This window comes from Eptatretus burgeri, chromosome 4, assembly GCF_056783735.1.
Source record: "Eptatretus burgeri isolate ZD-2024b chromosome 4, Ebu_testis_v1, whole genome shotgun sequence".
In the NCBI taxonomy this organism is placed as follows: Eukaryota; Metazoa; Chordata; class Myxini; order Myxiniformes; family Myxinidae; genus Eptatretus; species Eptatretus burgeri.
Genome location: NC_140964.1, coordinates 1,170,246 through 1,186,119, shown reverse-complemented (window position 1 = coordinate 1,186,119; position 15,874 = coordinate 1,170,246). Strand labels below are relative to the sequence as shown.

General features: G+C 47.2%; 1 protein-coding gene across 3 annotated transcripts in view; it reads right to left on the bottom strand.

The window, feature by feature from the left end:
- The window catches only part of NFX1 (nuclear transcription factor, X-box binding 1), a 98,845-nt gene that overhangs the window by 73,845 nt on the left and 9,126 nt on the right, over positions 1 to 15,874 (bottom strand). For all 3 annotated transcript variants that reach the window (XM_085876639.1, XM_085876641.1, XM_085876638.1), the window contains exons 4-6: positions 14,837 to 14,914; positions 2,685 to 2,790; positions 1,782 to 1,853 (exon numbers count right to left, since the gene is read on the bottom strand). In XM_085876639.1, the coding sequence (XP_085732765.1) occupies positions 1,782 to 1,853; positions 2,685 to 2,790; positions 14,837 to 14,914 (256 nt within the window). The remainder of the gene's footprint in view (positions 1 to 1,781; positions 1,854 to 2,684; positions 2,791 to 14,836; positions 14,915 to 15,874) is intronic.

The window sequence follows — 15,874 nt, the reverse complement described above, 5'->3', positions numbered from 1 at the left end:
ACGATCACAGATGCTGCCCAGCAATATCTGTGATAATTTTGTAAGACAGCTACAAAAGTACTGATTTTAAGTCATGCAATGGCCGCCATCTTTCAAACTGGTAACCATTTTCGAATATTAGTGCCAAAATATATTTCTCCAGTCAAAATACAATTCATTTAACATTTGGATCAATAGCATGTTCCTATTTATAGACGTTTTGCACTGAAAACCCTTTTTCCTATTTTATGAGACGGCCATCTTGAAAAATGGCGGCCATTTTGTTTTTCAACGTGGGTCACGGACTTTTCTGAGAGAATGGGTCCTGGAGCACATGTATACCAAATTTGGAGGTTGTACTATCAACTGAAAGATTCTTGTGGGATACCGACTTAATCTGCCCCACTATCAGGGCAGAGTTATCATAACTAATAGAAATGCAAATATGTACAAGGCAAAAAGAGCACTTAACAATTGCTACTTAAAGACGGGCCCACAGGACACACACACGAATACCCAAAAAGAAAGATGGACCTTGAAGTCTTTATTATTCCTTCAGCTCGGAGGGGAGTCGAGCTGAGGGATGAGAACGTGGCTGGCTACCTGGCCGTCTCCCCTTCCCGGAGCTCGGTCGCCAAAGACGGACCAGGGTAGCCAGACGCAGACGAGTGAACCAGACCAGCTCCAGCGACGAGATGAGACCAGCCCAGCACCATCGAGATGCGACCAGCCCAGTGCTAGCGAGATGCAACCAGCGCTTGGAGCAGACCAGCGAACCAGACCAGCGCGAGCGACGACACAAGGCCAGAGCAGCGACGAGATGAGACCAGCCCAGCGCCAGCGAGATGCGACCAGAATAGCGCCAGAGACGAGGGCAGAGAAGCGCCAGCGACAAGAGATCGATCCGAGAGCCAGACCACGCGTTCGAGCAAACAGAGAACCAGACTAATTGCTCGAGCAGATGGAGAACCAGACGACTCGCTCGAGCAGACCGGGCGCAATTATTTGTCCTCCCTTCCTTCGTCATCTTCTTGGGCGTGGTTCGCTCATCACAAATTGGCCGCAAAATGACGCCAAGTCCGCTGATTGGACCGGGGGGGGGCGTGATTGCCGTCGCGGCCCCCGCTCCTCAAACAAGGAGAGAAATATGGTCCTGCGTGGGCTGCGCCTATTGGCCGACTGTCGGCAACCTGGCTCACATCTCCCAGATTGGGCGAGAGAGGCATCAGGTCCTCGTGACTCCGCCCACGTACGTGCTGACACGCATGCGTGCAATGGTGCCAGTGGAGGATGGTGGGAGGAAGCGAAGGCAGGTGTCGTTGTAGTTATTGTTGTTATAAAAATCCTAACTTTCAAAATAACTTTGCAGCGCATGCATGCAATTCCCATTAGACACAGGTAGGGGGCCCTAACTAGAAACACACACTTATCGAAATAACTAAGCTACGGGGACGGCTGTCTGTCCGTGTGCACAAGGCTTCCAGATTCGTAACAATATAACACCGATTGCAAAACCAACATTGGTGTGATCCAGATCCACAATATTTTAACCCCCTATTAAACCGACCCAACCAAACCTTACTTGCAGGTTAACGCATCACGTGTCCTGTTCATTCATTACCTTGCTTGTTACATCCACTGGTTATCCGACTGCCCCCACTGTCAGCAACATTGCCTTTCTGCCCTTTGTCGCCTCGCTCTTCCACAAACCAATATTTTGTATACCAAAAAATATATAAATTAAAATGCTGTGAAACTGATGGACTGGAGTTGAGGAGTTAAACCAAGAATGCAATACATACCTGCTCCGTCCACAAGCACACGCCTTCTTCACAAACGCTGGGCAGGATGGACATGGCCCAGGGTGGCACAAACTGAGAATGGGATGAGAGGTAAGGAATGATAAAGAAAGATTGAAGGGTATTGAGGAGATATAGAAAGGAAGGCGTGAACTGATCAATGTCAAAAAAGAAAAAATATATTTAAAGATCTCCCACAGAACACAAACATCCACAACTAGAACGACACTCTGTAGAGCGGATACCTGATGAGTGGCTGGAATGTTTAATGCCTAGTACATTTGATAAATCGATTTGGTCAATTCAGATTACTCTTGTAAAGTAATAAGATCAACTGATCAAACTTGTGTAATTATGAGTTTCACTCATGTACTTCCATATTGTTTTTATAGGCAACCTAGCCACTGCTTTATCTTCTTCTCTCAGCCGTTGTGCATCGACGACGTGTTCACATCTATTTCATCGAACCAACAGCAGCGATAACCTCCATCCACCTTTGTTGACAGAGGTAACCAGGCTGAACAATTCACGTTTTGTATCCCACTGATAGACCAGATCAACATCCCAACTTGAACCAAATCGAATTCGCTTGTTCTCATCACCAACCCACCTCGTCTACCAAGTTTTATCATAATCCATCCATGACGTTTTGAGATATGTTATTATCGTTTTTGACCACATCAAACAATGCTGAAGAATCATTTTGGAAAAAAAAAATTAAAATCCTCAGATCAGGATCTGGTTCTTCGCCAAAACCGAATCAATTTGTCCTCGTCACACACTCAACCTGCACCAAGTTTCGTCCAAATCCAACCATAGCTTTTTGAGATACCGTGCTCATGGACAGGCAGGAGTGAAAACAACCTCCGTCCGCCTTCGGTGGCAGAGGTAACAATCTTTGCTCACATGTTGCACGAATGAGAGCAATCGATGCCAGGCCTCTTCTTCCCGCAAACCTCTCCACAGCTGTGCGGGATCTCATTCCGATTCCACTCTGGATCACGAACCTTGCCTGCATGATGCACAATTTTATCTTTCACTGATATGCGAGTACATACAATTTGCTTCCTTCGTAAACATGTAGTTCCAGCTTAGCAAAACGCCTCCTAAATATAGGTTATCATTGATTGATCTACCAAGATTAATGAGACAACTCAAACCATGAGAATGGTCCCAACTTAAGTTATGCCATGGAATGACATCACCCGCCTCAATGACATCATTCTTAAAGGGGAATTCAAAAGGTCAGACCACCTCGGCGCACCAGGGCGTATCAACAGATTCGTACTGTCTCAGGGTTACATCACAGAATGAGTTAACTAAAACAGCAAATAATTTTCGATTTTCCACAAATATGCCGAGTCGATGCGTCCTTGATGGTAGTAGTAATAAAAACCGAGATGGTTTCATGCTATGCCAATGGCCGAAAGGCACGAAGTTTTCCAGATATTGGACGAGTGTCCGAAATACCCGCGTGTGGTTCGGCCCTACAAAATGTTCGCTTTTGTGTTTGGAACATTTTACAAAACACTGTTATGAAACAACAGAGATGGATAGATATTGTAGTAGTCCACCACAATTGAGAGGATGCCACACCCATGATTACGCGGAAGAAACAGCCGTTGCTCGAAACTGCAACACCATCTCTACCCAACTATTCGCACATGTACACAGGCCATTTGAGCGGAAAATCAAACACCTGTATTGGTCTGCGAGTGACCAATCTCACATCACCACCACCCACCTCGACAGTGGGACACGGCACGGACATGACTCGGCATGACTGCAGACACGATGGTGGGACAAGGCATGAGCATGACCACAGACACAAATGGTGTCCTCAAAGGATGAAATGGGACAATACCCGAATATTATGACACCTGGACAGCCTGCGATGGTGTGACAAAGCATTTGTCGCTAATTTTGTTGATTGTGTCCAAGTGTGCCAGGACAGAGTCTGTGCCGTGACCCACCGCCGTCATGCCCGTGCCGTGACCCACCGCCGCCGTGCCCGTGCCGTGACCATATTTCTGCTGGAGTAATATAAATCGATTTATCAATTAATGCAAAATCCCTTACAAACCGCCGATGGAATGGAAAATCAAACACGACCAATCTGCAGTTACCGGCGTTTTATTTATTTTATGCGACCGGCGTTTAATTTTCACCAACACCTCGATTGTTGCCATCTTCATCTGAATCGCTCTCATCAGGTTCGAAACAATATGGCTCCATAATTCCCCCGAAAGTTTCCATCACTAATTTTGTCTCCAATAGTTTCTTCAAAATCCCACTGATCAGTTTCAGCATTCTGAGAATATTCAAGTTGCGAATGACGGTGGAATCAGTATCGAAATCTGAGCTTGAAATACAACGTTTCTCTCTGTAAGCCGACATTTGGGTCAAATTGGTTCTCAGTGTGACGTCACTGGTGAAAATAGAAAAAGCGACATTCACGGGCATTTCTCAGTTTCTGTTCCGCCAAAAACAATTTGCGTCGAGGTTCCTCTATAAGAGCGATTTCTGTCAAGTAATTAGTCAAGGTCAGGCCAGATTAGATCTGTGACTTGCTAAAGGTACCATGTAAACCTGGACTAACCTATTTCATGGTCGGGTTGTTGGCAACTAAACAGTCTCCAAGAAGTTGAGGAGTTAGAGTGGCTGGTTAATAGTTTCAGCGCCCACAGGCTCATCGCTGGACTTGGTATTCCAACGTTGGTGATGTGGCAAAGGAGACTGACCATGTCCTTATTGAGGGTCAATGGAGGATGATCCCGAACTGCAGGGTCTACCGGAGTGCTCAGTTCCGCAATACCAACCACAGGCTTGTTGGAGCAACTATGAAGTTGCAGCTTAAATCAGGGAGAACGGTACCATCCTAGCCTAAGCAGGATGTTGGCAAGCTCAAGGATGAGAGGGCAGCTGAGGAGTTTGCGAACAGGCTGAGTGGACACTTGGGGGGTCTGGGTGCTTTGGGGGGTCCTGAAGAGTTGTGGAGCGCCTTCAAGACTACCATCCTTGATGTTGCCGGTGGATGTCTTGGAACTCACCGGAGGGGGGAGAAGAATTTTTCTCTCAAAGGACACTGGCTGGATACCATTGATCATAATCACATGGCCAGGCTTAATGGCAGAGCCCAGCTGTTCAGGAAATTGAGGCAAAAAACCAGACGTGAACTGAGCGTGGACAAGGAGGCCTATGTGCAAGGAATCTGTGATGAGGTAGAGCATGACCTGCGGTCAAATGATTCTCGTCCTGCTTACATGGGAATTCGCACATTGTGTTCCTCCAAGTCCATCCCTTGGTGCAATGCAGTTGGAGCGGAGAGCGGTGGGATCTTGACAGAGGAATCTGAAGTGAAGGTCCGCTGGGCCGGTTACTTTTTGAGTAGTTGTAGCAGGCTGATCCACCAGCTGTTGAGTTGGATGTCGGGGAGTCACTTTTCCAATTGCTGACCCTTCAATCAACTGTGATCCAGCTTCGTTTGTGGAAACACAGGCTGCGGTGAACTAGTAGAAAGGGGGCAAAGCTCCATCGATCTGTGGCATCCATGCTGAACTTCTCAAGGCTGGTGGAAACGATGTACTCCTGTCATTGCATGCAGTTTTGCGCTCTGTTTGGAACACAGGCATCACCCCAACTGACTGGAAGAGGGGCCTTGTTTGTCCCTCTCTGGAAAGGGAAGGGTGATCGCCAGGACTGCAACAATGACCGAGGGGTGATGCGGCTCTCAGTGCCGGGCAATTCTTGATAGGGTTCGCCACCATCTGCTTGAGTACCAGAGCAGTTATGGTTTACACCAAAGAGGTCAACGATTGACCGTATCCTTGCTCTTCGGGTCTTCACCGAATGCAGACGAGAGTTTCCTACAGGGGCTGCTTGCAGCCGATGTTGATCTCTGTAAAGCGTTTGATTCAGTGAATCGGGATGCCCTCTGGAGGATTCTCGGTCTTCGTGGGGTGCCACCGAAACTGATCAATCTGATGTCTGAACTACACTCTGTAACGAGAGTGCTGTGAGATGTGGTGATACCATCTCTGACTTTTTCCAGTTGTTACTGGAGTTCATCAGGGGTGTGTACTGGCTCCCACACATTTCAGCTGGATTCTGAGGAGGATGTCAGAGAGATCAAGCTGTGGTGCATCGTTTGGGAATGTCAAGATCTCCGATCTTGATTTCGCAGACGATGCAGTCATCTTTGCGGAGACTCTGGATATCCTTTAGGGGGCCCTTGAGGTGCTGAATGAAGCGTCGGAGCCACTGCGAGTACGCGTTTCCTGGGTCAAAACTAAGATCCAGGCTTTCAATAACATCTTGGATGCTGCTATCTTGTCTGTACCTGTTTGTGGTGAGGATGTTGAGGTCACAGAGAGATCCACTTACTTTGGCAGTGATATTCATGTCTCCGCTGGCTGAGAGCCAGAGATCAATAGACGTTTGAGTCGGGCCTGGGGAGTCAAGGATTCACTGGATCATGGAGTGTGGTGCAGTCGGTACCTGTGCAGGAGGACAAAATCTGAGTTTTCAGCTCCTTTGTGCTTCCAGTCTTTCTCTACGGATGTGAGGCTTGGACTCTGACCAGGGATCTGAGCTGGAGACTTACAGTGCTTCGAGAAAGTCGACAGCCCGTGTTGGGGTTGTGCCAAATGGAATTAAATTGCATTAAATCAGACTTTTCTACCTTTATCTACACATCGTAACCCACAACACAAAAATACAAAACTAGAATATCTTGCATGGATGAGTGTCCACCCCCCCCCCCCCCCAGTTAAAAGTTGGTGGAAGCACCATTGACAGCAATTACAGCTGTGAGTCTGTTGGGATTGGTCTCTACGAACTTCACACACCTTGATTGGGCAATATTTGCCCATTCTTCTGTACAAAACTGTTCAAGCTCAGTCAATTTCCATGGAGAGCGTTGATGGACAACAATCTTCAAGTCATGCCACAGATTTTCGATTGGATTTAGGTTTGGGCTCTGACTGGGCCACTCAAGAACACGTATCTTTCTGTTCCTTAGCCACTTCAGTTTAGCTTTGGCTGTGTGCTTCGTGTCAATGTCATGCTGAAAGGTGAACATTCATCCCAATTACAGCTTTCTTGCAGAGGGCAGCAGGTTTTCCTCTTGGATTCCTCCGTATTTTGCTCCATCCATTTTCTCTTTTATCCTGACAAGTGCCCCAGTCCCTTCTGATGAGAAACATTGCAATAACATGATGCTGCCACCACCATGCATCACAGTAGGGATGGTGTTCTTTGGGTGATGTGCTGTGTTGGGTTTGTGCCAAAAAAATTCCATCAGACCACAAAATATTTTGCCACATGGCTTCAGAATCTCCAGAGTGGTTCTTGCAGACCACAAACAGGACTCAAGGTTGGGTTTTTTGATTAATGGCTTCCTTCTTGCCACCCTGTGCTGTGTCACGTGATTGGGTTTTCGATGGTCATGTTGTGATTATCCGTTCGTTATGTGACGGGTCATTTTACGGGGGGAGGAGTGTGCTGTGTCACGTGATTGGGTGCTTACGATTATGATATTCAGTTCCGAAGCACCGAGAAGCATGCGAACTGCGACGGGCTCTCACGCTTGCTGTGTGCGGAGGGTCCAGCTGCGCTCGTTCATTGGCATGGCCCAGTATTACCAAAGGTTCGTGCGCGGGCTCAGCTCACAACTTGCGCCGTTGACGCGGTTGCTCAAGAAGGACGAGCGCTGGGTTTGGGAGCCTGCACACCAGGCGTCGTTCGACCGCGTCAAGCGGCTGCTCACAGAGGATACGGTCCTCGTGCACTACGAGCCTGCGCGTCTGCTCCTATTGGCATGTGACAGCTCTGCATATGGCATCGGGGCAGTGCTCTCCCACAGGATGGACGATGGTTCCGAGCGGCCTGTTTGTTTTGCATCCCGGACCCCGTCCACAGCAGAGCGCGGATATGCCCAGATTGAGCGTGAGGCTCTCAGCCTCGTCTGGGGTGTGCGGAGGTTTCATCAATATCTGCTGGGGCGGCATTTCACTTTACAGACGGATCACAAACCGCTTCAATTCATCCTGAGACCCGAACGCGGGGTGCCGGTGGTAGCAGCCGCGCGAATACAGCGGTGGTGTCTGTTTCTGGGTGCTTACGGTGGAGTCCTTGACACGTGTTGATTGTTAAAAGCTCGCTACTCCCGGGATCCATCGGCAGGTGAAGATATGCATCACGCAGGTCTAGCTTCGTGAAGTATTGACTCCCCGCCAATCGCGCATATATCTCATCGATTGACGGCAATGGATATTGCTCCACGCTGATCCCCAGGTTAACTGTGGATTTGAAGTCCCCGCACAATCGGACGTCCCCATTCCGTTTCAGCACCGTGACAACCGGGGTGGCCCAATCCAAGCATGACACCCGTTCGATCACTCCACAGGCCTCTAGCCTATCCAGTTCACCCTTGACCTTGTCCCGCAGGGCATACGGCACCGGACGCGGTTTACAAAACCGAGGAACCACCCCCTCCTTCAAGAAGAGTTTCGCCTCCATGCCCTTGAGTTTTCCAAGGTCGTCTCTAAACAACCCTTGATGTCTTTGAAGAATCTCCTCCAACTGATCCTCCCACTGGCTCGGCACGGGTTGCACAAGGTGAACTGTGGCCCAGTCTAGCCTGATGCGGGTCATCCAATCTCGGCCGAGGAGAGACGGCCCCCTCCCCCGTACGACGTACACCCGAAGCGTGGCGACCTGGCCTTGATACCGCACAGACAAGTCTGCCATCCCGACTGGCGTTATCTTCTCGCGGGTGTACGTGAACAGCGCGAGGTTTGACCTGATAAGCTTCAAGCCGTTGAGTCGACGCGCGGTCTGTTCGCCGATGAGCGACACCGCTGCTCCCGTATCGACCTGGAACGTGATCGGCGTTTCGTTCACTTCGACTTCCACCGTCATCGGGCGCGCCGTCGTCGGGCCAACTGAACACAGGCTCAACAACGGCCGCTGGTTCCGCCCCGAGTCGCGTCGCACATCGCCGTCCACGACTTTAACGGTGGCCGACGCCCCACGGCACACACGCGGCAAATGACCCACCTTGTGACAATTCAAACACACGTTGCCTTTATACGGGCATGCACGGCGCAGGTGTCGACCTCCACATCCCAAGCATGTCCGCGGGGTCACCCCGCCGCACGCGTGGCCGTACGGCGACGTCCGACCCGCATCGAAGGTCGTGCGCGCGTCCCGGAGTTCCTGCGACCCCGCGTGGCCGGTGATGGCTCGAACATCCCCGCGAGTCTGCTCAACCGCCATGTGTGCTTTCATTTTCTCCACAATGTCCCGAAACGCCAGCCCGTCATCCCGGGGTCTGTTCGGTGCCACTAAATCACCCAGCAGCCGATAATGCTCCGGCGAAAGCGAAACGAGCAAGATCGACTTCTGCTTGCTCTCGTCGACCACATCGTTCGCGTGGAAATAGCATTCCAATTGCTCTGAAAACAATTCGAAGTCGTCCCCGTCGAAAACGGGCATAAGTCCGTATGCACTCCACTCGCGGTGGAGTCTGCTTGTGATCCGGTGCTTGCCCGTGTCGTCCAGGCGATTTCTACGGGGAATTGGAGCGATCTGCCTTCGACACCGGCATTTCAACCTTTCACGTCACGCGCAGCGGAGCTGTCGTTGGTCCAACGGTGCATAATGTGGGGAATGAGGACCGTGATTCCACCGAGGTTCAGGCAGCGGTGTTTGGAAGAACTGCATGTCAGTCACCTGGGCATCGTGAAGACCAAGAGTCTTGCTCGTAGCCTGTTGTGGTGGCCGGGGTTGGACAAAGACATTGAGCAGTTGGTTAAGCGGTGCGCCACGTGCCAGACAGATGCTGATAACCCGCGTCGAGCTTCGGGTCTCTGGCCTGTGCCAGACCGAGCTTGGCAGAGGGTCCATGTAGATTTTGCGGGACCGGTTAATGGCAAGATGTTTTTGATTGTGATTGATGCATTCTCTAAATGGCCGGAGGTTGTAGTAATGCAGCATACTTCAGCAAGCATTACACTAGAGAAGCTGCGGACGATCTTTGCTAATAAAGGGTTGCCGGAGATCCTGGTCTCTGATAATGGTCCGCAGTTCATCGCGGGTGTATTTGATGAGTTTATGCGCCAGAATGGTATTCGACATCTAAGGTCCGCACCGTATCATCCTGAGACGAATGGCCAAGCTGAGTCGTTTGTCAAGATGTTGAAGCGGGCTTTGCGCAGGGGGGGGTGTTGCACCTGTGCAGACGGTGGTCGATGTCTTTTTGCTCCATTACAGGAACGCAGTTCATCCTGTCACGGGTGATTCGCCTGCCATTCGTCTCTATGGACGGGCTTTGCGGTCCAGGCTGGATTTGCTGCGACCTGGAGGGTCGGGGAGTGGGGCAAATGTCGCGTCCGACGCGGCTGCGCAGCTTCGAGGTGGGGCAGCGGGTGATGGTACGCGATTATTTCCACGGTTCCAAATGGGTGCCGGCGGTGGTCTCTGTGGTGCTGGGGCCGGCGAATTGCATGGTGCGGACTGATGGTGGGGATGTGTGGAAGCGGCACGTGGACCAGATGCATGATCGCTGTTCAGCGTCACCCCCCCCACACCTCCCCGAGCCGAACGTTGCGGGGCCCCCACCGGTAGTCTCGCCGGCACCTGACGTTGTATCGCCGGGACTGGCTGGGCCGGCGCCGAGGGGGTCTTCGCCTGATGCCGTCCTACCCGGGGACGTCGAGCAGGCTGGGCAGTCGGGGGTAGCGGTGTTGCGGAAAGTGCGAGTCCGGCGAGGGTGTCACCTCGACCGAGCCAGGAGGCATCTGAGCCTGGACTGTCTGGTGGCGCTGCCCGTCCGAGGCGGGTCAGAGTGCGGCCGCGGTACTTGGAGGATTATGAGTGTTGATGGGTTTCCGATGGTCATGTTGTGATTATCCGTTCGTTATGTGACGGGTCATTTTACGGGGGGAGGAGTGTGCTGTGTCACGTGATTGGATTTTCGTATATCATGCCTCGCCCGCTCGGGGTGATAGGACTGTGCTTCTGGTCGCGCAATAAAGCGGAGTAGATGGTGGCCCGCGTGCTTCTTGCGTCCCACCGCACCTAGTACACACTAACCCGACCATACAGGCCAGACTTGTGGAGTGCTTCGGATATTGTCGTCACATGCACACAGTGACCAGTCTTTGCCATAAAGGCATGCAGCTCTTTCGAAGTTGCCATTGGCCTCTTGGTGGCATCTCTGACCAGTCCCCTCCTTGCTTTGTCATCCAGTTTGAAGGGACGGCCTGATCTAGGCAGGGTCTTGGTGGTACTATACGCCTTCCACTTCTTCATGACTGTCTTGACTGTGCTCCAATGAATATTCAAGGCCTTTGAAATATTTTCATACCCATCCTCTGATCTGTACCTTTCCACAACTTTATCCCGGAGGTCTTTTGAAAGCTCCTTGGTTCTCATGGTTGAGTCTTTGCTGTAAAATGTACTACCCAGCAGAGGAAACCTACAGGAAAAGCTGATTTTATTCTGAAATATTCAGAATCACTGCAATTTAACACAGGTGGAGGCCAATTAACTTGGTGTGTGATTTTGAAGGTGATTGGTTACACCTGAGCTAATTTCAAATTTCTATTATAAGGGGGCGGACACATATCCAACCAAGATATTTATAGTTTTTATAATTAATTTTCTGAAATTTGTAGAATTTGTTTTTTACTTGGAAGTTGTGGGTTACAATGTATCAATGAAGGTGGAAAAAGTCTGATTAAATTCAATTTAATTCCAGGCTATAAGGCAACAAAAGGTAAAAAAAAAAAAAAAAAAAAAAAAAATTATCGACTTTCTAAAAGCAATGCAACTCCTTCGGTACCAGGTCTCTTCGGAGAATCCTTGGCTATCACTGGTCGGACTTCATGTCCAACAAGCAGTTGCTGAGAGATTCAGATGAGATTTGTCACCTGTACTGTCGTGGCCAAAAATATTGGCACTGTTGCACTATTTTCAAACTTTGCACCATTTCTTCCCGAAAATTGTTGAAATAAAAATATATTTTGGTATCCACATCAGTATTTCTTTGGTTTGCAGTGGAACAAAACAAAAAAAGTTGAAAAAAAAATTACTAAATCTGAGCTTATTCCACAGAAATCCTAAAATGGCCCAGACAATATTATTTAGGAATATCAGGAAGACAATATATCAGGAAGTTTAAGGCTCATGGCACTGTAGCCAACCTCCCTGGATGTGACCGCAAGAATAAAAAAAAAATTGAAAAAAAATAAAAATAAAAAAAATAAAACTTGATCGAAGATTGCAGCGAAGGATTGTTCGAATGGTGGGGAATGCACCTCGATCAACTGCCAAAAAAGATTCAAGGTGACCTTCAGACACAAGGTACGAGAGTTTCAACTCGCACCATCTGTCGCCAACTCAATGAAAGGAGGTTCTCTGGGCGGAGACCCAGGAGGACCCCACTGCTGAGAGAGAGACATAAGAAAGCCCGACTGGAGTTTGCCAAAACGCACCTGAACAAGCAAAAATCATTCTGGGAGAATGTCCTGTGGACAGATGAGACCAAATTAGAGCTTTTTGGAAAAGCACGTCATCACCATGTTTACAGAAAACAAAATGAAGCCTTCAAAGAAAAGAACACCTTCCCTATCATCAAACATGGAGAAGGTTCAGTGATGTTTTGAGGTTGCTGTGCTGCTTCAAGCACTGGGTACATTGAATGTGTGAATGGCATCATGAAATCAGGAGATTACCAAGGCATTTTGGAGTGCAATGTTCAACCCAGTGTTAGAAAGGTTGGGTCTCCATCGAAGGTCATGGGTCTTGCAGCAGGACAATGACCCCAAACACACTTCAAAAAGCACCCAGGAATGCTTCAAGACAAAACGCTGGACTGTTCTGCAGTGGCCAGCAATGAGTCCAGATCAAAATCCCATTGAACACCTGTGGGAAGATCTGAAAACAGCAGTTGGGAGAAGGAACCCTTCAAATCTGGGAGAACTGGAGCAGTTTGCACAAGAAGGGTCGGTCAAACTGCCAGTAGAGGTGGAGGAAGCTCATTCATGGCTATAGGAAGTGCTTGACTGCAGGGATTTTGTCCAAAGGCTGTGCTACCAAACATCAAGTCCAGGGTGTCAATAATTTTGTCAATGTCATTTCTTTTTATTTTCTGATTTAAAAGAATATATCAAGTTCTGAATAAAAAAAAAACAAAGGTTCTGTAATATTAACAGTGAAATAAAGAATTGTGGAGACTAAATAGTTTGGTCAATTTCGGCTTATTTTTAGAGAAAATTGTGAAGTGTTTAAAAAAAAATACAAGGGTGCCAATATTTTGGCTATAACTGTATAGACCATGAGCGTCAGCTGCAGCTGTATGGACATGTGGCTCATTTTCCTGACGCTGATCCTGCTCAGATTATCTCAGCAAGGGAGCCTTGTGAATGGAGGAGGCCAATGGGCCGACCATGTGCCTCAAGGTTGCAGAAGGATGATCGGCATCTCGAGGAGATGGGGATGAGCCAGGCATCTTCATGGGGGGTGGCCAGACAGAGGCCCCTGGAGTACCTTTGGAAAGTGGACACAGCGACACGCTGCTCCAGTGCATACTCGCATACCTGACCTAATGAGTCAAGTAAAAAGTATTCCTGTCAATTATTGCCACCAAATAACTTTTGGCTCTGATAATAAAGCAGATATACATGATGAGATCTTACTTTGACAGTAAACTTCCGAAAAGCAAGATCTATTTTATATAAAACTTTACAACTACCTTATTGACCGAAAAGTAGATACAACACTTAAAGATTAGGTCACACGACCTATTATAATGCAAATGACACAATACAATCTATCTTTTATCTGGAAAACCATCGTAGAGAGAAAAATCCATACTGACAAACATTCTCAATAATACATAAATCAGACAGTTAAACATATTATGAACATGAGGTAATGGGACAACAAGCATACACAGAAACCAGAGAATGAAGGAACAGAAAAAGAGTTGAGAGAGAGAGAGGGGGTAAACTCGAGAGTATAGAGAGAGAGAGGGGGGGAGACGAGAGAAAGAAAGAGAGAAAGAAAGAGAGAAAGAGAGAAAGAAAGAAAGAAAGAGAGAAAGAGAGAAAGAAAGAGAGAAAGAGAGAAAGAGAGAAAGAGAGAAAGAGAGAAAGAGAGAAAGAAAGAAAGAAAGAAAGAGAGAAAGAAAGAGAGAAAGAAAGAAAGAGAAAGAAAGAGAGAAAGAAAGAAAGAAAAAGAAAGAGAAAGAAAGAGAGAAAGAAAGAAAGAAAAAGAAAGAGAAAGAAAGAAAGAGAAAGAAAGAAAGAGAGAAAGAAAGAAAGAAAGAGAAAGAAAGAGAGAAAGAAAGAAAGAGAAAGAAAGAAAGAAAGAGAGAAAGAAAGAAAGAAAGAAAGAGAGAAAGAAAGAAAGAGAGAAAGAAAGAGAGAAAGAAAGAGAAAGAAAGAAAGAGAGAAAGAAAGAAAGAAAGAAAGAAAGAAAGAAAGAAAGAAAGAAAGAAAGAAAGAAAGAGAGAAAGAAAGAAAGAGAGAAAGAAAGAGAAAGAGAGAAAGAAAGAGAAAGAGAGAAAGAAAGAGAAAGAGAGAAAGAGAGAAAGAGAGAAAGAGAAAGAGAGAAAGAAAGAAAGAGAGAAAGAGAGAAAGAGAGAAAGAAAGAAAGAGAGAAAGAGAGAAAGAGAGAAAGAAAGAAAGAGAGAAAGAGAGAAAGAGAGAAAGAGAGAAAGAGAGAGAGAAAGAGAGAAAGAGAGAAAGAGAGAAAGAGAGAAAGAGAGAAAGAGAAAGAGAAAGAGAAAGAGAGAAAGAGAAAGAGAGAAAGAGAAAGAGCAGGGCAGATAGTGAGACCCTAAAGCAAAAGTGAGACACAAAAGAGAGAGCGAGAGACAGGAAGAGGAGGAATAGAAGGATAGGACAAACACAAATAAGCAACAGATTGTACGTAGTACGTAAACACACAAACAACTTATCCAAAAATTGCATACGCACATTTCCAGTGTTTGCACATCTCTCAAACATTTGAATTGCAAAATGATTTAAAATCAATTAAGAAGCACTCACCACAGAAGCAGTAGTATGTACTTGGTACATTATCAGAAACATTCTGGCAGCCTGGACAACGCCAGCCTTGTGCTTCATCTGGAAATAATGGAAGATGAAATAACAGAATTTACAAGCATACAGATATCTGTCTAAAATACATACGCAGATTGCTTTTACCTGTTTATGCCACAGGCTGCGATGCTTCCCTCACCTTAGTAAGAGTATTTTTTGCCGTTTTCTGGCTTTTTCTTTGACGAAGTCAAATTAAGATGTCTCCGTAAAAATAATTTGACAAATGATTAAACTTTAAAAACCAGGGTAAAAATTTTAATGAGAGGATGGTTCAATATCTACCTGCATTTTCACCCTGCGCACGTGAAGCATAAACTGGGGTTAAGAAATTGGTTCACTTTGCCTGTCTGTTCACAGACATCAGTCTATGGTCGAGGAACTACTGAATTTCAATCAAAGTCTACATTTTGATCACTGTAAATCATGAATTGGAACACAGACCTGCAGGTTAGCAGAACTTTGGCTATGAATTCGGCAAATTGTATGGAGTCTCGTCTTGAGCGCACATGCACACAAGGAGTGAGGTAATTGTTTTAGTCTGTCTGGCAGTCAAACAACATGGAAAAATCATTCCAAACAGGAAGCTTACTGTTTTTAAGGATGTCATAAAGGACACATACAACAGGCATGAAGATCTAGTGTAACGTGTCAAATAAGGTGGTGTGAAAGACGGTGGGTGCATCAGCGGCAGTAAACTTCTGAAAAAAAAAAGTTTTGTTTTTTCTTCTATGGCCTTTAAAATGTTAATTTTATTTAAATTGAATTATATACTTGAACAATGTAGAAATCACCTTCTTGGCACTTTGAAAACCCCTTCCGTTTAGCAGTACTTGGACAAAATATTCACGCTGTCTCATGCCCTCAGGGCAGAGTAACTGTGTGAGATTCTGCATTCGGACAAATATGGCAGCAACTAGCGCCGTTTCACTCCCAGCATTTGGGGAATATCAAGATTGACAAAACCGCCCGGCTGCTACAGGAAGC